We start from the raw sequence: 23850 nt of genomic DNA, 5'->3' as shown, positions 1-23850 counted from the left end.
CACCTTGACTAATAAAGGCTAGTATCCCATATGCCGCCTTAACCACTTCATCGTCTTGCTGCTTTCAAGGTCCTTTTGACATCTTCTCCAAGGTCCTTATCATCCTTGGGATTTCTTAGTCCTACCAGAAGATTGTAAGCATTGCATTCTGCAATGGTTCAGAAAGATTCCAAGAATTGTTTACATTTTCTTTGTTGCAGAAACACCTTTTTGAAATTTCACACATGAAAAAGTATTGACTTTACTTAACTAATACATACTTGTTAATCTTTAAACTATTAAATGATTTGGTGTAGGTTTACAATGTAATTTTCAATCTGGTTACTTGTGGGTGAAGGAATAGATTCAAAATTGATGTGACTGTGCACTTCTGGGAAGTTTTTACGTTTCTAGATCTAATCATTACACAATGTGTATCATTTCTTTTCCATATTCCTCCTGTAGCATAGGTTGTTGTTCACTTTGAAATTTTGTGTTCTTTTAAGTGACATGATGAGTACAAGATGAAAGTTTTTGCAGCATGTTTCTCTTCAGAAATAGAACATAGAAAAGTAACAGCATAGAAGAGCTCTTTGGCCTACGATGTTGTGCAGAGTTGCTCTCCCATTTTGTATGCCCAAGAGATTATTTGCCCATTTGCTTAGTTCTAATGCACAACTCTATATCTTTTTTCAGAACTGGTTGGACCCGGCAAAGGAAATCAAGAAGCAAATTCGAAGTAAGTGCATTATTGTTAAACGTTAGTATGTTTCAGACAATTGAAGTTTAATTTTGTTATCTATAACAGTTGATCTTTATGCTGTGTGTGTAATCTTAATGAATACTTTTAGAAGCTATAATTGGAAGAAAAGATCAACAGGCAATTGGAGAAATTTGAGCTTGTTAAGGAGAGCCAGTATGGATATTGCCTGACTAACCTAATCAAATTTTTTGATGAAAAGACAGAAGATATTTGAGGGGAAAGGCTAGTTAAATAAATTGAGACTCATGGAACAAGGGATCAGTGCAAGCTCTACTACGTAGAAAAGACAGGTGAGTGGGATCAGGTTAGTTGTACATCCAGAGAGCTGGCATGAACATGACAAGCTGAATGGCCTCTATTTGTGTTCTGAACGTTTGTTAGTTCTATGGTTTAAAAAAGAATTATTTGGGAAAATTGGACAGAAAATGACAAATTGTGGTAAATGTGATTGTTTTATAGTTGGTGAATGGAACAGTGCAGTGTTCTCTCCTGGCACCCCAGGATTCCTAACTTTTAAAAGATATATGTATTCATGTTTAATTTCATTATGGGAATTCTACATAAATTACGAAAATTTGCTAAATAGAGTAAGATTGGAAGTATAGCAAATGACAAGGATGGTATCGTTCGAATGCATCTCTACAGAGGTTTGCAGAATGGACAGACAGGTTGTAGATGGGACTTGAGAGAAATGTAAAGTGATGACTTTTGGAGGAAAGGGTAATGAGAGCCACCATACACCACATGCTGCAGTTTTAACGAATTTTTGACAGAAGCATTGGATTTCATACGCTATATCTTTAAAGCTGGTAGGATATACTGAAAGAGTCATAAGCTAGATATTTGGATCTTGGACTTGTAAATAAAGACATTGAGTTCGTAAGCAGGGACATTATGCATGCTGCCCCATTAGAAAGCATTGGTTCGGCCATAATTGATTTTTTAAAAAATTATGTTTTGATCAGAACTTAGGAAAAATGTGTTTGATAAAATATCACACATTAGACAACTCAAAAAGATAAGAGCCCATGCTAATATACTGGATACAGTATATTAGCATGGAGAGAGATTTGGGTAACAAATGAAAGAGTGAGAGTGTGGAAAATGGGGCACATTTTCAGGATGGCAACCAGTAAATATGGGTGTGCCACATGATCAATGCTGAGGACATAATTATTTACAATATATATTAGTGACTTCAATGAGGATAATTAATGTGCAATAGCCACACTTACAGATGATATCAAGATACTTCGGAAGGCAAGTGGTAAGGATCTTATAAAGGGTCTGCAGAGGAATTTAGACAGATTAACTGAGGGGGAAAAATCTTGGCAGATACAATATAATATGGGGAAACTTGAGCTTCTGTAGTTTGGTAGGGAGGTTAGAGGAGCTGAATGTTTTAAATAGAGAAAGACTATAGAAAGCTACAGAACGGAGGAGTTTAAGAGTCTGCATTGAATTGTAAAAAAACTACCATTCAAGCACAGTGGATAAAAGGGCAAGCAAATGTTGGCCTTTATTTCAAAGGGAACGGAATATAAAAGTAGGGAGGATTTTGGTAAAATTTTGCAAGAAAGCTTAGACCATAGCTGGAATATTATGAACTGTTTTAAGTCCCTTATTAGATTAGATTAGATTAGATTAGATTACTTACAGTGTGGAAACAGGCCCTTCGGCCCAACAAGTCCACACCGACCTGCCGAAGCGTAACCCACCCATACCCCTACATTTACCCCTTATCTGACACTACGGGCAATTTAGCATGGCCAATTCACCTGACCCGCACATCTTTGGACTGTGGGAGGAAACCGGAGTACCCGGTGGAAACCCACGCAGACACGGGGAGAATGTGCAAACTCCACACAGTCTGTCACCTGAGTCAGGAAATGAACCCGGGTCTCTGGCGCTGTGAGGCAGCAGTGCTAACAACTGTGCCACCGTGCCGCCCACATATCTGAGGAAAGATATCTGCACTGCATCATATGCCAGTATAAAGTTCACTAGGTTGATATCAGGTATGGAGGGGCAGTTTTATGGGGGAAGAGGTTGAGTAGATTGTCCTTGTACTTGTCGAAATATTGAAAAATGAGAGGCGTTCTTGTTGAAACATCAGGATTCTATAGGGACTTGATATGGTAAATGTGGAAGATTATTTCTCTGTGGGAGAATCTAAAACTAGAGGGAATAATCTCAGATTAAGGAATTGAAATTAAGAGTTTCTTTTCGGAAGGTTGATGAATTCTTTACCACAGAGGGACTTTAAGGTTGGGGCATTAAGTATATTCATGGCTGATTCAACCAAGATTTGTTTGATGTGTCATTTCAGCTGCATGACACTGTAATCTTTTGCTATAAATTGTCTTATGATCATGCTTCGCTACTACCTGATGAAGAAGCAGTGATTTGAAAGCTACTGCCTCTTTTCAAGAACTTATTTCAAGTCACATTTCTGAGATAACTTAAAGTTTTATAAAGAAAAAAGACACCTCAACTCAGATGATACAGACTCTAACCTCACGCCTTTAATGTATGTATTCCAATCTAGTCAGACTAGCTCTATTTCCAAAGTAGGAATTTATAAAATATCACATGGATTATAAAAATTATTGGCCATCTACAGATTGTGCTACTTGAACGAAATAGAATATATGTGCAAATACAATTCTGTAAATGCAAATTCCCTCCCTATGTGTGTGTGTGTGTGTGTGTGTGTGTGTGTGTGTATATGTATGCTTGATAGTGTGTGTGTGTGTGTGTCTGTGCGAGTGTGTGATGGAGTATATGCGGTGAGAGTGTGTGTGTGTGAGAGAGAGTGAGTGAGTGAGAGAGATCACCTGTAGTGTGACATGAACCCAAGGTGGGAATGAATCGAAATCTGCAGCCATTCCAGAAGATTTCCTATTGGAAAGATGTTGTGAAACTTGAAAGGGTTCAGAAAAGATTTACAAGGATGTTGCCAGGGTTGGAGGTTTTGAGCTATAGGGAGAGGTTAAATAGGCTAGGGCTGTTTTCCCTGGAGTGTCGGAGACTGAGGGGGTGACATTATAGAGGTTTATAAAATCATGAGAGACATGGAAAGGATAAATAGGCAAAGTCTTTTCCCTGGGGTCGGGAGTCCAGAACTAAAGGGCATAGGTTTAGGGTGAGAGGGGAAAGATATAAAAGAGACCTAAGGGGCAACTTTTTCACACACAGAGTGGTACGTGTATGGAATGCGCTGCCAGAGGAAGTGGTGGAGGCTGGTACAATTGCAACATTTAAAAGGCATCTGGATGGGTATATGAATAGGAAGGGTTTGGAGGGATATGGGCCAGGTGCTGACAGGTGGGACTAGGTTGGGTTGGGATATCTGGTCGGCATGGACGAGTTGGACCGAAGGGTCTGGTTCCGTGCTGTATATCTCTCGCTCTGACTCTATTACAGATTTAAGAGCAATCCAGGTTTGTTCAATGTATCACATCAGTTGTATGACAGTATGATCTTTTGCTATAAATTCTGTGTCCTATGATCCTCCTCCACTAGCTACCTGATGAAGGAGCAGCGCTCTGAAAGCTTGTACTTGCAAATAAACCTGTTGGGCTATAACCTGGTGTTGTGATTTTTAACATTATCAGATCCTCCACAACCTCATTGGCAAAGCAAATTCCATGACCTACTTCTGCTCCTATGTCTTATGGTCTTATGTGATGGTCCTACCAGGATATAGTACAGATTAACCAGAATGAATTTTAGCTACAAGGTTAAGTTGGTGACCCAGAGTGGAGATTCTTGGAGCAAGTTGTGTTGATGGGGAGATTTGATTGTTACACAAGGTTATGTCAGGCATAGATAAGGGAAGAAAGAAAGCCATTCACCTTCGCTGAGAGTACAAGTACTGGGGGACACATTTAAGTTTTGGGCAAGAGATGCGGAGGAATGTGAGGAAGAAAATGTTTACACTGAGGATGCTAATAACCTAAACTTGCTGTCTATGAGATGACCAGAGATGATCAATTATTTCAAAAAGAAATTTGGTATCCATCAAGAAATTTGGTATCCACCTAGAAATTATCTTGTAGGACTACAGAAACAGAATGGCCAATGGAACTGACTGGATTGCTCTACAGAAAAACCTGCATCTCATCAATAGACCTGTACTGTAGTGACTTCTATGGCTCTGATTTGCTACATAGTTTAATACGACATGTTTTTAATTGCAGATTGTCCTTGGCAATTTTCCTTTAATGTAAAATTCTATCCTCCTGATCCTTCACAATTAACTGAAGACATCACAAGGTATAAATGCTTTGTTAGCTGAGCAAATTCTTGTGAAAATATTTTATAATCTTCCACAGTTTCAATCTGAAATTCAGCATAAAAAAGAAACTAGACTAATGTATTATATAAAATGTTTGTATGCATTACAAGAGTGTACTTTGGAATTCATTAACAGAACTACAAAAACAAAACCTAAAATTTGAACTAAAAATGAATTCAAGATATATAAAAAGTAAAGACAACTTAATATCTCAGTGTAAAACTAATACTGAAACTGTGTTATCTGCTTTTCCTCTTTATGGATACCAAGGCAACCTTTTGTTTTGTTTCAGTTCAGACAGCTCTATTTTCTTTATTAGGGATAAAGCTTAAGTATAATGTGGGTGGGAAATATGGCTATTCCTGGATTGGCAAACTGACTAGATGTGAGATCAGCTATGCAGTTCTTACATCACAAGTTGGGTCTCCTAGAGTTTTGGTGGGAAATGTTATGCAAAATGGTCAATGCTATTGAAGGAAGATTAGAGAAAGTTAAAAGTTTACAATCTAGAAACGTGGTGACTGTGAAGATCTTCACCAAAGTATTGAATTGCTAATTGGCATATGTGAAGTAAATGTAGATTTTTGTTTCAGGTTAAGAAAGTGAATCCTCTGAGCATGAATTAGTACATATGAAAAGTAATCTTGGAAAGCATATAGGGAAAAAAAATCTCCAAAACACACAATTCTTTAAAATTATAGTTGAAGCAAATTGAAGGCAATTATATCCCTCTCTTTTTTTAAAAGGGTGAGATGAGGTTTATTTGGCGACATAAATAGTTTTCATCTGACTTTCCTTAGATTCTGGAGTTAGAGTAAAGGAGAAAAATCATGGTGTCAAATTGATTTCATTCAGCAAGTGCGACATGTTTGGTATGAATCTATTTGCCATAGTGATTGATTGGGCCTTAGAGGGTCAATGGACGCAAAGCACCTTCCTAAGTAAGAGAAGTCATAGGTTTTTAAACTGGGATTCAGAGGCAGTCTCAAGGCTCTCAGTATGGCACACCTGCATATACTGGAAGGTATGTCTCTGAAAATACATGGATATAGATAGAAAGAACATGGACACATACTGCCTTTTTCACTTCAACATTCTCTGGTTCATTTCTCAGGGCTGTTCCTTGAGCGATCAGTGTCAATGTGCCATATTTAAAGTTAAAAATCACACACCAGGTCATAGTCCAACAGGTTTAATTGGAACCTGTTGGACTATAACCTGGTGTTGTGTGATTTTTAACTTTGTACACCCCAGTCCAACACCAACATCTCCAAATCATGCCATATTTAAAATTTTGACCAAGTTCACTGTCAGCTGATGCATTTTCCAGGGCAATACTTCTACCACTCAAAGTCCACTTGCCAAACAATCAGCATTTTCTTCTCATCCAGTATAAATGTTGTTTTCTCTTTACTTTGATGTTCCTTGTGAATTGTCCTAATGAATGCAAGATGAACAGCTTTAACAAAGTGTGTTTTTACAGCAATACTCATTGTTTATGTTGTAAACTTAGGCAAATATCGTATTGTTTATTGTAAACTTAGGCAAACATTGTATTGTTATCAAATGTGTTGCTGGTGGTCTTGCAAGTTCAATCAGCACACATTAAGCTGCATGTTTCTAATGTCATCAGTTCAACAAAAATAAAACTAATAAAATTTAATCAATGGCAAAACAAAAAGTTGGGAAATGTATAAATAAGTAGCATTGTGTAATTTTAGTGATAACTTCTAATGAAGATAGTTCAGAAGAGAAACATTCACTCTGGTTGGATCTTTATGTCAGCACGAAGATTTACCATGTCAGCATGGTAGATTTGAAATCCTTGAAAATAAGACTCAGTTAAATTTTTTTAAAGCTGTGTTGAATAGTATATCTTTATTACTGTGGTAGTTTGGTTCAGTATCAAGTTGCCTCAACTGAAGTCTTAATCTGATCAGTTTGAAGAATAACTAAATAATTCATTAGAATAAATTGTAATTTATATTTAGAGTGGGACAATAATAAAATCAATTGTGAGAACCGGTTTATGTTGTACTAAAGAGGGTATTTATTTTCTCTAAACTTGCTATCACCTCTTCTACCTACTGCAGATATTACTTATGCCTTCAACTCCGCCAAGATATCGTAAGCGGTCGTTTGCCATGCTCTTTTGTCACTCATGCCCTTCTTGGTTCTTGCACATTGCAAGCGGAACTCGGGGATTATGATGCAGATGAACATAAAACAGGTTATGTGTCAGAGTTACAGTTTGCACCACGCCAGACAAAGGAATTGGAAGAGAAAATCTGTGAACTGCATAAAACACACAGGTAGAATTAATGTTATTTCTTCTTCTTTTCTCGTGCACATCTATTTATTGCACCTTGGTAACAAGTTAGACACTTGTAGGGAATTGGCACTTTAACAAATGACAATAGACTATTTGATTGAAGTATATGATTTTTGAATAGTACTGTACTTAGAACCTAACAGCATTGTTGAATAAATTACCTGATAAAAATGCTCCAGTTAAATTATTGAAGCTTAATTTGGGTTTTGGACCATTGAGAAGTGAAATATTGCAACCAGTTGGTACAGAGCTAGGTTCCATAAACCACACACAACTGAGTTTAGAAACATTCAAATTAGGAGCAGGAGTAGACTATTTGAACTGATCAGCCTGTACTGCCATTCAATGTAATCATGGCTGATCTGATTGCAGATTCAACAGAACATTCCCATTTATAACTGGTAACCTTTGGCTCCTTTGTTAATCATTAACTCTGCCGTTGCTGCACTCTGGGTAAGACAGTTCCAAAGAAATGTTCATTTCTATCTTAAATAGGAGACTCCTTATTTTCAAATTGTTCTCTAATCATGGGATTTTCCACAGAATTCCTCTCAGGATGACTGACTACTTAAGGTGGTTTTCTTTTGCTTTTGAGCTATACCTGGAATGCCAGAGCTCACTGCTTTTGGAATGATTTTCATAATGGTTTATGCATCCACCTAGACAGGCAGACTGTTTATTCTCTCATCTGAAAGGTAGCCTTTCTGACAATTCCATCCCTTAACAAATTAGCTCAGATGTAGAAAAACTTATGGTAAAGAAAGTTAGTGAACAAAGTAAAAGTGTATTCAATGCGGGGTGAGATTGGCTAATGAGCAGAATCCTGTCAGGCTGTGACAAATGGAATACTACAAGGGTCAGTACTTAGGCCCCAATTGTTCACAATCTGTATCAGTGATTTGAATGTGGGGGCAATTGTAACGTTTCTCATGTTTGCAGGTGATACAGAACTTGGAGTTTGATTTAAAAGGGCAGCATGGTGGCACAGTGGTTAGCACTGCTGCCTCACAGTGCCAGAGACCCAGGTTCAATTCCTGCCTGAGGCGATTGTCTGTATGGAGTTTGCACGTTCTCCCTGTCTCTGCGTGGGTTTCCTCCCACAGTCCAAAAATGTGCATGTTAGGTGAATTGGCCATGCTAAATTGCCAATAGTGTTAGGTGAAGGGATAAATGTAGGGGAATGAGTCTGGATGGGTTGCACTTCGGCAGGTCAGTGTGGACTTGTTGGGCGGAAGGGCCTGTTTCCACACTGTAAGTAATCTAATCTAACCTAATCTAAAGTCAAGAGGTTTCAAGGGGATTTAGACTCTGAGCGAGTTGGAAAGAGCATAGCAGATGGAATATAATTTGGCTAAGTCTGAGGTTATCTGCTTTGGTAGGAGGAACACAAGAACAGAGCATTTCTGTAATGTTGAGAGTTTGTAAAGTGTGCAAAGGGACCTAGGTGCTCAGGAGCCAGAGAAAACCAGCATGCCAGTGCAGCAAGCAATTTTCAAGGCAAATGGTCTTAAGCAAGAGCTTTTGAGTATAGGAGCAAAGATGTTTTGCTTAAATTGTGTAGAATGTGCCAGGTGTATTGTGTGCAGTTCTGATTCCCTCACAAAAGGAAGAATGCACTTGCCAGTGCAGCAGAAGTTCACCATACTGATTCCTGGAATGGTGGGACTGTTCTATCAGGAAAGATCAAGGAGGCTGGGCCTGTACTATCTCGAGTTTAGAAAGATGGGTGGTGATTTCATAGAAATGTAGAAACTTGTTCAAGGAATGCAATGTAGATGTAGAAAGAATGTTTCTCCTGTTTATGTGTGCTAGAACCATGGTACACAGTCTTAGAATAAGAAGAAATACTATTGAAATACTGAGGAGGAACCTTGTCGCTCAGTATGGTGAATTTTTGAAAATCTGTGCCTAGAGGGCTAAGGAGCTTAATCATTAGTCATTAAGTAAAAAATTTCCAGTTAGTAGTGACATCGCGAATTATGTGGATAGCACAGGCGTATGATTAGCCAGGATCTAGAATGGCACTTCGGACTTGAGAAGCTGAAAAGCTAAATTGCTGCTTCAGTGCAGTGTTCCTTCTCATTTTCTTGCAGGCTGCATAGTCCTCCAAAAATCATACATGACAGTCACTTCCTCAACGAGCAGCTGTTGCCATGATCGGTGTCGGCAAATTAGATAGAACATTGCTGCTGTGTTCCAAAAAGCACTGGATTGGAATTTTTAACCAGTTTTCTGATTCAACTGGGAAACTGAGGCAAAAGCAGATTTTATACAGAATTTCTCAGACTGTACCTAACAGTTTTTTTTTTAAGTGAGCAGGACCACCACAAGATGGAGTGTTTATTCATCTGACATTTCCTTGTTGATGACTTTCAGATTTTAAATAGTATTACAATAAATATACAACATAAACATTAGATGGTCAGCCTAGCTAGTTGTTTATATTCCACGAGTCTCCTTATTTTCAATTCTAGTCCATCTGAGCCTTTTATTTAACCATCTCATCATTGTTTTTCTTTAACACCCCCTCTATTTTCCTTTCAAAACCATCTTCAATTATTTTGTCTAACTGTTTCAGTGGTAGTAAGATCCATGTTTGAAACAACAAATAAAGAAATTTATAAGGGTACTCTTCCAACCAAAAAGTAATTTGTATTCATAGTTTAGGATCCTCTGTTGTGGAAACATTCCACAATCCTGTCAAATCCATTCATAATTTTAAAGATTTCCCTCATATCAGCTCAACACCTTATTTCTATACGAAAATAAAACCCTGTTTTGTTCAAAGGTTTGAATACCAGTTCTCTCTCAATTCTGGTACCATCCTTATGATCTCATATTTATACGTTGTCTGGTGTTATATTGGTGTTGCAGTATGGAGACAGGACAATGTGCTGTGCTGTCTGACCAGAATCCAACATGATTTAAAATGTTTCAATACTTTTGAACAAATTTCATTTGTGAACTTTGAAGCATAAAACTAGGTAATTTTTACTTATCCATGTAGCCTCTGTCCGAATGGGATATTGTTGTAGTCCTACTAGAGTCTGAAGAAAGTATGCAATACTCCCTTTAGAATACTATTTCTTTTTAAAAATGGTCATCTTGTATGGTGTCATTGTCTGCAGTCATGTTGTATCGTTTTGACAGTTTCTGTGGCTATATTGCTCTGCAGTAAGTAACAAAAGTTGGGGACTTTGTCATGAAGAAATATTTGCATTTACTATTCATTAAATCTGTTGAAATGTGATTTTATCCTCCAATACTCCTAGTATGAAAAGCACTGATGGAGTTTTTCTACTGCATTTCATGTTGCAAAGTTGTCATTTCATAGAAGCCAAGTTGTGTAGCGCAAACATTGGCCGTCAGTGAGAATTGGAAAGTGAATGTTTGCAACCTTTCCAACCACAGGAGTGGCCTATCCTTAAGTGATGCCTGTCAGTAATGAATAAGTGAGGAACCCTGAATGACTATCTTTTCCCTCCCTGAACTGTGTACTGAAGCCAGCCTGAGCATTATGACCACCAGCAGTGTAACTTCGTTTATATCGTTTGTTGTTGTTACCTTATCAGGATGAGCCATTTGAGACCTGATCACAATTGGTATTTTGGTAATAAATACTAGCTTTATCCACCGCATCCACAACCTTGTTAAAATTTAAAATATTTTGTATTGTTTGTTATTTTGAAGATGTTTCATTAGCTTTCAAGTCAGTTGTCAGTAACTTCAGAGGTCATAACCGACAGTGCTATGGACTCAGAGCTGAAAGATGGGATTTTGTTTGTACATATGTAAACCTTCATAAATAAAATTATCCAAAGGCATTCTAGAGTGGTAAGGAAGCCAAAGTTATGTGTTAAGAATTACAGTTTGTAAAAGAGCAGTCAGAGGGAAAGAGTTCAATGTGAATAATTTGTAGTGCAGTAGAAGACTATAAGATAGAGGAACAAAATTAGGCCATTCAAGCCATCAAGTTTACTCTGCTCTTCAACCATGACCATGTTTCTCAACCCCATTCTTCTGCCTTCTTCCTATGACCCTTGATCCTTTTAGTAATCAAGAACCTATCTCTCTGTTTTTTAACTACACTCTGACTTGGCCTCCTCAGGCTGCTGTAGCAATGAGCTTGGTGCCACCACTGTCATCAGAAGCTAGTTGCTGCTCATTGTTGCTCACGGGTAAAACATGATGGCGGATTTCAATCCAGCAGGCACCGTAAGATAGAAGACCATAAGATATAGGAGCAGAATTAGGCCATTTGGCCAATCCAGTCTACAATGCCATTCAACTGTGTCTATGTTTCACTTTTGGATTTGCACATTAAACTGTGCATTTGCAAACTCTAGATGTTGCTGTCTGTTTTAAAGTTGTAATAGTAACATGCTGACAGTTTCACAATTATTACCATTGAAATGCACACTTGCAACTTTCGATAATTCTAAGATACAGGAATAGGCCATTAGATTCACCACATTCTGGCAGAAGAATTCGTCCTCATCTCTGTTCTAAAGGGTCCTCCTTTCACTCTGAGGCTGTGCCTTCAAATCCTAGTCTCTTCTACTAGTGGAAGCATCTTCTCCATGTCTACTCTATCCAGGTCTCTGGATAGTTTGTAAGTTTCAATGAGAACTCTATTCATTCTTCTAAACTCCATTGAGTACAGACCCAGAGTCCTCAATGTTGCCCTTTATCCCCAGGATCATTCTTGTAAATGTCCTCTGGACCCCCTCCAAATCTTGCACATCCATCCTTTGATTTGGGTTCCAAAATTATGCTCAGTATTCCAAATGCAATCTGGCCAGTGCCTTATACAGCCTCAGCAGTGCATCTCTGCTCTTGTATTCTAGTCCTCTTGAAATGAGTACTAACACTGCATCTTCCTTCCCAACTGCCAACTGAACCTGCATATTAACCTTGAGAAAATCCTGAACTAGGACTCCTAAGTCCCTTCAGATTTCTAAAGCCTTTCCCCACTTAGAAAATAATCTACTCTTCTACCTACCAAAATGCATAACGTCACATTCCCAAATTACATTCCTTCTTTGCCCACTCTCTTGGCCTGTCCAAGTTCTTCTGCAGCCTTCCCACTTCCTCAACACTTCCTGTCCCTCCACCTATCTTTGTGCCACCTATAAACTTTGCAACAATGTCATCAGTTCCTTCATCCAGATCATTAATGTATAACATGAATAATTGCCACAACACTGATCCCTGCAAAACTCCACTGGATGACATCCTGAAAAGGACTCCATCATCTCCACTTACTGCCTTCTGCCAGTCAACTAAACCTCTATCCACGCCAATACTTTGTCCCTAACACCATAAGTTCTTATCTTAATTAGCAGCCTTCTGTGCAGCACTATGTCAAAGGCCTTAATCATCGAGCTGTACAGCATGGAAATGGAAGCTTTAGACCAAGTTGTCTATGCCGACTAAATGTTATAAAATAATCTACTCCCATTTGCTACCAATTGGCCCATGTCCGTCTAAACCCTTGCTTCTTATATACCCATCCAGATGCCTTTTAAATGTGTGTATTGTACCAGCCTTCACCACTTCCTCTGGATGCTCATTCTGCATGAAAAAGTTGCCCCTTAGGTGTCTTTTACATCTTTCCCTTCTCACCTTAAACCTATGCCCTCTAGTTTTAGACTCCTGTCATTCCAGGGAAAAGATCTTGTCTCTTCACCCTCTCCATGCCCCTCATGATTTTGTAAACATTTGTAAGGTCATCCCTCAGCCTTCAAAGCTCCAGGGAAAATAATGCCCCAGCCTTTTCAGCCTCTCCCTGTAACACAAACCTTCCAACCCTGGCAACATCCTTCTGAATCTTTCCTGAACTCTTTCAAGTTTCACAGCATCCTTCCTATTGCAGGGAGACCAGAATTGCACGCAGTATACTAAAGTTGCCTAACCAATGTCCTGTACACCTCCCAACTCCTATACTCAGTGCACTGATCAATAAAAGCAAGCAGACCAAATGCCACCTTCACTATCCTGTCTATCTGCGACTCCACTTCCAGGAGTTATGAACCTGCAGGTCCAAGGTCTCTTTGTTCAGCAGCACTTTGCAGGACCTTACCATTATGTATAAGTCCTGTTCTGATTTGCCTTTCCAAAATACAGCATCTCACATTTATCTAAATTAATCTCCATCTGCCCTCTCATCAGTTCATTGGTCCATCTGATCAATATCCCGTTATATTCTGAGGTAACCTTCTTCACTGTCCACCATACCTCCGATTTGGTGTCATCTGCAAATTTACTAACCATACCTCCTACGTTCACATTCAAATTATTTACATAAGTGACGAAAAGCAGTGGACCCAGCACTGATCCTCATGACACACCACTGATCACTGGCCTCCAGTCTGAAAAGCAACCCTTCACCACCAAAAACCTCTGTCTTCTACCTTTTGAGCCGGTTCTGTATCCCAATAGCTAGTTTTCACTATATTCCATGTGATCTAACCCTGCTAACCAGTCTACCATGAAGAGCCTTGTCAAAAGCTTTCATACAGAGCATACAGAGCAAGTTCATACAGAGCAAGTCCACCACTCTGCCCTCATCAATCCTTTTTGTTACTTCAAAAATCTCAATCAAGTTTGTGAGACATGGTTTTCCACACACAAAGCCACGGTGACTTTCCCTAATCATCCCTTGCCTTTCTAAATACATGTGCATCTGTCTCTCGGGACTCCCTCCAACTTGCCCAACATCGATGTCAATCCATAGTTCCCTGGCTTTTCCTTACCATCTTTCTTAAATAGTGGCACCTCATTAGTCAACCTCCAGTCTTCTGGCATCTCACCTGTGGCTATCGATGACATAAATATCCCAGCAAGGGGCCCAGCATTCACTTTCCTAGCTTCCCACAGAAATCAAGGGTATGCCTGATCAGGTTCTGGTGATTTATCCACCTTTTTTGCGTTTCAAGACATCTAGTAGCATCACCTCTATAATATGGCCTTTTTTCAAGATATCACTGTTTATTTCCCCACTCTTTCCACTGGCTCTCCTTTGTCTAACTTGCAAGTTACCTCCTCAAAGAAGTCTAGTAAATTTTGCAGGTATGACCTCCTTTGAAGCTGACAAATTACAGTGGTGGGATTAATCTAGTCCATGAGGTAATTCCAATGCAATTTCATTTAAAGCTTGTATTAAAATAGCTTTGGTAGTCAAGGTGAATGAACAAAGTTTCTCACTTCTAATTCAAATTCTACAGAGAATGAAATAAGTGATTGTGGACAAAGTAGAAACAAAACTGTCCAAAACAGCTTTTAAAAACATACATTTTTAAAATAGATATTTCTTTACCTTCAAAGTTTGTGCGAAGATTTGTAGCTCGGGTGCTTGTTGTAGTGGTTCTGTTCGCCGATCTGACGAACTGACAGCCAGACTACTGCGACCCCTAGGACTCATAATGGCACACAAACCAACAGCCACGCTCAGACAACAACTTACTAGAACAAAGGGGCCAATACCCAACATGAACAAAACTAATGTAGTTTATAAAATACCATGCAAGGACTGCACAAAACACTATATAGGACAAACAGGAAGACCGCTAACAATCCGCATACATGAACACCAACTAACCACGAAACGACACGACCAGCTATCCCTAGTAGCCACACACTCAGACAAGCAACATGAATTCGACTGGGAAAACACTACTATCATAGGGCAAGCCAGACAGAGAACAGCCAGGGAATTCCTAGAGGCATGGCATTCATCCACAAACTCCATCAACAGACACATGGACCTGGACCCAATATACCAATCACTACAGCGGACAGCTGAAACTGACACACGGAAGCGGCAAGGACAGACCACTATAAATGCCGGAAGAAACATCAAAGAAGCGCTTCGCAGGAGGCTCCAGAGCACTGATGATGTCTCCTAGCCAGGGGACGAAACGTTTGCAACCAAAACTTCCAGCTCGGCGAACAGAACCATTTCTTTACCTTACTGAAGAAACTTGGAATTTTGCAAATATAAAGTGAGTTTTTCAGGGCCTGTGAAGCAATTCAATATTTGTAAATTATTGAGTCTAGATTTATTTTAGGATGAGGCCAGAGTGAGGCTACTTGGCCTATCTAGTTCATAGTACCTTTCGTATAAAGCATTCCAGTCAATTTCATTTCAATGCTGTCTCTCCCATTGCTCTACAAGTTTGTTAGAGAACTAGAATTAAGGTACAGGCTTTAGAGAATATTGACCACTGCCAATACCTTGGGAGAGTCCTGTCAGCCAAAGCAGCTATTGATGAAGAGATTCAGTACCACCTCCAGTGTTCTAGTGCAGTGGTCGGCTGCTTGAGGGAAAGGATGTTTGAGGACAATGATATCAGATCCGGCACCGAGATCACAGTTTACAGAGCTGGGTGGTTCCTATTCTCCTACATGTCTCTGCGATGTGAATTTTCTACAGCAAACGCCTCAAGGCACTACAGCAGTACCACCAATGCTGCCTGCACAAGATCCTGCAAATCCTTTTGGAAGAAAGACACGCTAACATTAGTGTCCTTCACCAGGTCAACATCCTCAGTATTGAGGGACTGACTTCCCTTGATTGGCTGGACACATCGTCTGTACAAGTGACATGAGACTCCCCAAACAGGTGTCTACTCCCAGCTTCAAAATGGCAGGCGGGGCCCCAGGTGAACCTTCAGTGATACCTTCAAGGCCTCACTGGCCCAAGACCAAAGTTGAGACGTGCCATCCAGAAAATGTCGAAGCCAGGTGAAAACAACGCACTGCCACACCAATGCCCCATCCACCCCTTCCCATGACCATCACCTGCCCCAAGTTTAACCAAACCTGCGGGACCCGCATCAGTCTGTACAGCCACAAATAGAATCACCCTGAGAGTGGAAGAGAGTTACCGTCAGTGAGGGACCATCAATGAATGAACACGTTTATTTTACTCCAGCATCCATCTGATTTCCTTTTGAAATCAATGTCTCTGATACCACCACTGTTGTCAGAAGCTTGTTCCTGCTCATCGTTACTCTATAAAAACACAATACCTGATTGCAATCCAGGAGATACTTCAACAGCACACCCCACGGAGAAGCAAATAGAATAGTGGAATCACTGATCGCACTTTTGGGTTTGCAAATTTCACTGTGCATTTACAAGCTCCCAGATATTGCTGTCTGTTTCAAAGTTTGAATAGTAACAAATGCTGACAATTATTCACAATTATTATCACTGAAACTCACACGTACAACTTTCCATCATTACATGGATAGAGGAATAGGCCATTGAGACTCTCGAGGCTTTTCTTTCTTTAAAGTAGATTAAGGCTAAACTATAGTTTAACTCAAATTTTCAATTATTAGCTTAACCTGAACAAAGGAAGTAAATCTCCATCTCGCATTTTAAATTGAACCAGTGTCCACAGCATCTTGATTTGTCCCCTATTCCCACCCACCGATTTTGTTGTCTCCTAACTGTCATCTGCCGTTTTATATATAATGCGATTCGCTCTTCAAAGTTGTTTTAAAAAAAAGTCTCTGTATCGAATCTAGGCCTCTTAAATTACCCAAATTGTAATCGAAGCACAGAAAGAGGCTAATGGTGTATTGCACCAGTCCAAATACTTACTCCTCAAATGCTGTGATCTACTTGATAGGTATTTTAAAAAGTAACTTGAAAAATGGTCTGAGCTTCTTCATTAGCCTTCATTATTTAAATTTGGAACTGATATCATAACCATGTGCCATTATGATTTTACATTTAACTTCCTTATCTTTCTATCAGGGGTTTAACTCCAGCCCAGGCTGATGCTCAATTTCTGGAAAATGCCAAGATGCTTTCCATGTATGGTGTTGACTTGCATCATGCTAAGGTAATTGCTTTCTCCTTATTTTCTTAGTGTGGTGGAAAATGAAGGTGACCTCTTGTTCACAAATCAGTTCAAGATTGTTCTACAGATCGTTTTTTGGAAGAATTACTGAATGTCTGTGTCAATCTCAGAATTATTCAAATTCTTGAAACAGCAAGAGTTAAGAGGAGCATTCCGTCCTCAAGGAAACCATTGATAATTTCATTAATGATTTCTACAGATTAGTGAAGAAATGCAACTAGACAATAGACAATAGGTGTAAGAGTAGGCCATTCTGCCTTTCGAGCCTGCACCACCATTCATTATGATCATGGCTGACTTCAGGTCAGAATTTGTAAGATGAGAATTGTTGTAGGAATTTTGATGAGTCTTTGTCAGATACATTACAGTCCAAACAAATCCTGACTCTCTAGAAAGCCACTCAGGTAGTGAGTGAAACAAAAGTCGGAAAGCAGTAGAGATTAAATCTAAGAGATCAATCTTGTCACAGGAGATTAGTAGTGTCCAGTGAGGAACACAAGGCTCAAAATGTGTTTGACATTCGAAACTAGTACAGTGAATATGACAAGCACCAGGGATTACAGGTCAGCACTGTGGAGCAAATTAAGCTCAGAGGAATAGGTAGTCCCTGTTTTCAAGCAGAATACCCAATAATAGAAAACCTCTGTTATATTCAAGAATTCTCACTCTTGAGTAGGAAGACATGTCTTGACCTCTACCTTCTCCAAATGGTGGAATGACTTAAAGTTAACAATTAACTGGTTGAGGAGCAATTAAAGGACCACCAACAGAAGATAACTTGGACTTAGGAAAGGTTTGGAGGGTTATGAGCCAAACGTGGGTAAGTGGGACTTGCTTTATTTTGGAAACTTGGTTGGCATGGGCAAGTTAGACCAAAAGGTTTAGTTCCATCCTGTGTGATCCTATGAGTCTACCATACTAGAATATTCAATTTAGGCATAGTTTCTAAAGCATTGCTTTCAAAAAAGTATTGTTTTCACACTGTGCTATAGGTAAATAACTCTATCTTTGAAGGAGGCCATTCAATTCATTGAGTCCATGCCAACTCCTTACATAGCAGTCCAGTTACTCCTACTCCATAGCATGACCTCTACAGCCTTCCAAGTTGATATCCTTCAAATGCCCATTAAATTTGCTTTTGAAATCATTGACTGTTTCTGTTTCTGCCACATACATAGGCAGAGGGTTCCAGGTCATTACCACTCACTGCAGAAAGTAGTTCTTCTTCAAATGTCCCTTTTCTTGGCCAAAATTTTGAATTTGTCTCCCCTAATGTTTGAACCATGGGCTGATAGGCAAGGAAATACTTACCTATCTCGTCGAAGTCTTGAATACTTCAATCTCTGTGAGAAGGGGAACAGAAGCAGACGATTTAGCCCATTGAGTTTGCTCTGTCACTTATTGAGATCGTGGACGATCTGAAAATCCCCAATTCTACTTCCCTGCTTATTTGCTTTCCTTGCTGATTAAAAATATGCCCCCCTCATCCTGAATATACTTAATGATCCAGCCTGTACAATCCTCTGTAGTAAAGATTTCCACAGATTCACCACCATCTGAGAAAATAAATTCCTCTTCATCTGTCTTCCTTGAGTGACTCCTTACATTCTCCTCAACTCTCCCACAAAGGAAACATTGCTCTAGCCTTTCATGACTAACTATGAAGCTAAGTGAGTTGAAAGACTCCAGAATGTTTTTGACCACTGAATGACGTGGACCATGGGAGAATGTTAAATTGGTGCCTAACATTGAGTTCCTCATATCCTATAATCAAGAGACCACCCTAACTGGCAGACTGACTGTGCCCATGTTCCTTGAATGATATCACATGCTACCTTTGACTTGCTGTGCCAGGATCCTCTACCTAAAGGGTGTTTCTCCTGACTTAGATTTTTCCCTCTAGATTTTGAGACATGTCCATTTAATGGAAGCGCATTGTATGTTTACATCAAGACCTAGTTAACTTTCATGTATGTGCACGTATGTGGTTTAAGTGTTACTTGCAACTAAAATACCAGGCAATGATACCTGTAACAATTAAGAATCTAACCACATCTCCTCTACATTCAGTGGCACTTGCTATGTACTGTAGCTATGGGAACAGATCAGAAGTTAGAAATTCTCCAAGTGTCAAACCACCACCTCATTCTTCAAATTTTGTCCGCCGGTTCCAAGGTACAAATCAGGACCATAATGGATGGAATATTCTCCAGTTGAATGAATGCAGCTCCAACAACAAACTCAATACTATTCAGTCCAAAATGAGTTGCTTGATTGACACTCTACCTGTCACCTTAAACATTCACCTACTTCACCACGTGCTGACGAGACAATACAGCAATTTATGAAGGCTCCTTCAACAGCACCTTCCAAATCATGACCTCCGTCAGTATCAGTGATAGGAGCATTTTGAGTCAGTAATCCTGACCAAATTGAATCAAAGTTTGGAGAAGTCTGGGTTATATGCAAGTCTGTATAGATTTGTTTTGAAGGTAAATTATATTTGACAAATATGATCCAATTATTTGATTAATGGAGTGGCTCATAACGTGTCTGTGTATGGGATTTGAAAAGATATTTAACATACTGTCGTCCCCAAATCTATTGGGAAAAAATAAACTCCAAAAGATTAAAAAGCATTAACATCATTGATACAAAACTGGTTAAGATGCACTTGGTGTTTTCTCCAGATGTGTTTCTGGAGAAAAATGTACAGTGCATGTTATGGTGATGTTCCCTTTAAGAATTAGATTTTTCAAGAGAGATATATCTGGTATAACACCTTACTTCTAGGAACTAATCATGTGACCAAGTTACCTTTGAGATAAATAATAGAAAAAGGGTTGAGGGAAGCTAATTACAGTTGAGGTCATTTGTGTATGATTCTGGTCTCCAGTGGTTTTTTATTTTAGTTTTGATACAGCTTACTACAGGAACATCCCTTTAAGTCGAATTCGATTGAAATTCTGTATGCTGTCTAAAAGCATTTTAAACTCGTGAGCTGTTAGTTGAACATCTAAGGATGGCCTAGCTGAAAAGAACGGGAGAGTTTTAGATGCAGGACTCCAGTATTTGCATATTGGAGATAGGAGAGTTCTGACCCAACATGTCTACACTTAAGATGCTCGTGATGTCTGTGTTGAATCAGAAACCTTCAACAATGGAGTGATTGAAGGAAATTTGAAGACAAAGCCCTTTCTGAAATAAGCAGAATGTTCAAAGAAACATCAGCCTTTACTTGGATCTTTAAAGCAGCCCTCTGAAGTGGTTGACCTTCCAATTTTTGAGAAGTGTACTTAGGATACACTTCAAATGGATGTAGAATGAAACGTGAGCTAAGAAATTTGGTTGAGAGTATAAGTAACTGTGTTCATTTAATTTTATATCTTTTAAATCACATCCTAATTAAGATAACATGTATTAATGACTCTTTTTGTGTAGTAAAGTTATTATGTTCTAAACAGTGAACCTTGTGACTTCATTGGTTGGCATTATAATCAGTACTATGCTGATACATATTAAAGACCTGGATAGATAGGGCTTAATTTCAATATTCGCAAATGATATGCAATTCAAATGTAGCATGTATTTATGATAATTGACTTTAAAAGGACTTAGACTGCAAAACAAGTGGAAGATGAATTTTAGTACAGAGATGTGGGCAGAGTTATGTTTTGGCAGAAGAATGCAGAGAGGCAGAAAGAAAATTTACAAGGAATTTGGTGAAAGTGGAACGGAATTAATTCAATGGCTCAAAAACCTGCACCAACACATTGGGCTGAATGGCCTCCTTCTGGCTAATCTAATTCAATGATACCTATCTGTCAGAAGTAAATTCTATCCAAGTCCATACTTTCACAGAAACTTTACATAAGATTAGATTTGAGTTGTCTGGGCAGCAGCCTTAATTTACTTGTGTAAATACAATTCCAGCTGTAAAACTGTAGGACAATGTAGAGATTAGGAAGCATGTGTCTGAATTGTTAATTAAATGGGCCAGTTTGAGGGAGTTCTATATTTAGTGTTATTTAAGTAATTGGCTTCTCAACATTTTATTAATATAGGACTACACAATTTTGACTGAGGCAGACTTGATGCTGAAGTTATTATACAATAGCCCTTATGAAATTTATTGACAGTTAACTTTGTTTTTGCATTTGTGGCTACTGTGCTCAATTTCAAGACCTGGAGTGCTTGCAGTTATTAGACACCAGTTGGAAAACCCCTACTGCCTTTTATCATTGCATGACATTCTGAAGTATAAGATCTGCCCCAGTCTCACTCTGGGTCTTGTTAATCACACTTTCAGTATTAGAAACACATTTTGTTGTCAAAGATGTCCAACTCATTCCCTCACGAAACAAGGAGATCTCCGGATCTGCTCATTGTGTACACTTAACTCAGGTCAGCAATGAAATGTGAGCGTTTTTGATTTTAATTATGACCATGGGATGTGAGTGTAATTTGTAAGGCCAGTGAGTATTGCATCCTATGTTTTCATATCATGAGAGGTATGTTTTGCAAGGGAGCCTGTAGATGGTAGTGTTCCCATGCACCTTCTACTCCTGTCCTTCTAAATGCTGCAATTGCAGATTTGCGTGCTGCTGATGAAGGAACCTTGAAGTGTTAACATAGAACATTACAGCATACACAAGTGACCTCAACTGTAATTAGCTTCCCTCAACCCTTTTTCTATTATTTATCTCAAAGGTAACTTGGTCACATGATTAGTTCCTAGAAGTAACGTGTTATACCAGATATATCTCTCTTGAAAAATCTAATTCTTAAAGGGAACATCACATTACAGCGCAGTACAGGTCCTTCGGTCCTCGATGTTGTGCAGCCCTGACGTACTAATTTAAAGCCCATCTAACCTACACTATTCCATGTACGTCCATATGCTTGTCCAATGACGACTTAAATGCACTTAAACTTGGCGAATCTACTACCGTAGCAGGCAAAGCATTCCATACCCTTACTAGTCTCTGAGTAAAGAAACCACCTCTGACATCTGTCTTATACCTATCTCCCATCACTCTAAAGTTGTGTCCCCTCGTGTTTGCCTTCCCCATACTTGGAGAAAGGCTCTCTCTGTCCACCGTATCTAACCCTCTGATTATCTTATGTCTCTATTAAGTCACCTCTCAACCATCTTCTCTCCAACGAGAACAGCCTCAAGGCCCTCAGCCTTTCCTCCTTCCATACCAGGCAACATCCTAGTAAATCTCCTCTGCACCCTTTCCAAAGCTTCCACATCCTTCTTATAATGTGGTGACCAGAACTGTACACAATACTCAAAGTGTGGCCGTACCAGAGCTTTGTACAGCTGCAGCATAACCTCCTGGTTCCGGAACTCAATCCCCCTATTAATAAAGGCCAAAACACTGTGTGCCTTCTTAACAACCCTGTCAATCTGGGTGGCAACTTTCAGGGATCTGTGTACATGGACACTGAGATCTCTCTGCTCATCTGCACTCCTAAGAATCTTACCATTAGCTCAGTACTTTGCTGCAATGCAACCTTGTAAATGATGCAGCTGCCATGCCAGTGAAAATTAAACACTTTATGTTTTGGAAAATGTGACAATCAAGTGCTTTGGTCTGTACATTATTGAACTTGGTGAGCTTACATTCCCAACTGTTACATTCTTCTCTTAGACATAAACGTATCAATCACCATAAGAACAGAACAGAGAGAAGTATTCGGCTCATTGAGTCTGTTTTGCTATTCAGTGGTGGCTAATACGTTTCAATTCTCCTACCTTCTCCCTGTAACTTTTGATCCTCTATTTATTTCTGTCTTAATACACTCAATGATTTGACCTCCACAGCCTTCTATTGCAACGAGCTCCACAAATTCACCATCCTCGAGCCAAAGAAATTCCTACTTCTCTTGGTTCCAAAGGATCGTCACTCTGAAACTGTGCCCTTGGGTCCTAGTCTCTTCTAGCGGAAACATTGTCTCCATGTCCACTTTATTCTGGCCTCCCAGTATTTTGTAAAGTTCAATGAGATGTCCCCTCACCATTCTAAATCCATCAAATACACACACTGCACACCTCGTATGACCAAGCTCTTCATCCCAGGATGGTTCTTGTAAACATCTTTTTAACCCCCTTCAAGACCAGCGCATCTTTCCTTAGATACAGGGCCCAAAACTTTTCACAATATTCCAAATGTTGTCTTACCAGAGCCTTATACAGCCTCAGTAATGCATCTTTGCTGTTGTATTCTAGCCCTCTTGAAATGAATGCAAATGTTGCATTTGCCTTCCTAACTGCCAGCTGAATCTGCATGTTAACCTTAGGAGAATCCTGAACTAAGACTCCCAAGCCTTTTGTAGTTCAGATTTCCCCATTTAGAAAATATTTTTCGTCTCTGTTTTTCCTACCAAAGTGCATAATTTTATACATTCCCACACGGTATTCTGTCTGCCACTCCTTTGCCTACTGTCCTTGCCTGTCCAAGTCGTCCTAACAGCCTTCCATCTCTTCAACATTAGCTGTCCCTCCAGCTATCTTCGTTGCTAAGTTTATAGATAACACAATGTTCTCACTTCCTTCGTCCTGTTCGTTAACATATAACGTGAATAATTGTGGTTCC

The 23850-nt window shown here is 39.3% G+C and overlaps 1 protein-coding gene across 14 annotated transcripts in view; it reads left to right on the top strand.

Moving 5' to 3' along the window:
- Window positions 1-23850, top strand: part of epb41l2 (erythrocyte membrane protein band 4.1 like 2) — a 211670-nt gene that overhangs the window by 137151 nt on the left and 50669 nt on the right. For all 14 annotated transcript variants that reach the window (XM_060851227.1, XM_060851221.1, XM_060851149.1 and 11 more), the window contains 4 exons: window positions 676-718; window positions 4945-5020; window positions 7136-7354; window positions 17143-17230. In XM_060851227.1, the coding sequence (XP_060707210.1) occupies window positions 676-718; window positions 4945-5020; window positions 7136-7354; window positions 17143-17230 (426 nt within the window). The remainder of the gene's footprint in view (window positions 1-675; window positions 719-4944; window positions 5021-7135; window positions 7355-17142; window positions 17231-23850) is intronic.

This window comes from Hemiscyllium ocellatum, chromosome 3 (genome assembly GCF_020745735.1).
Source record: "Hemiscyllium ocellatum isolate sHemOce1 chromosome 3, sHemOce1.pat.X.cur, whole genome shotgun sequence".
Taxonomy (NCBI): Eukaryota; Metazoa; Chordata; class Chondrichthyes; order Orectolobiformes; family Hemiscylliidae; genus Hemiscyllium; species Hemiscyllium ocellatum.
This window is presented reverse-complemented; position numbering and strand designations above follow the sequence as displayed.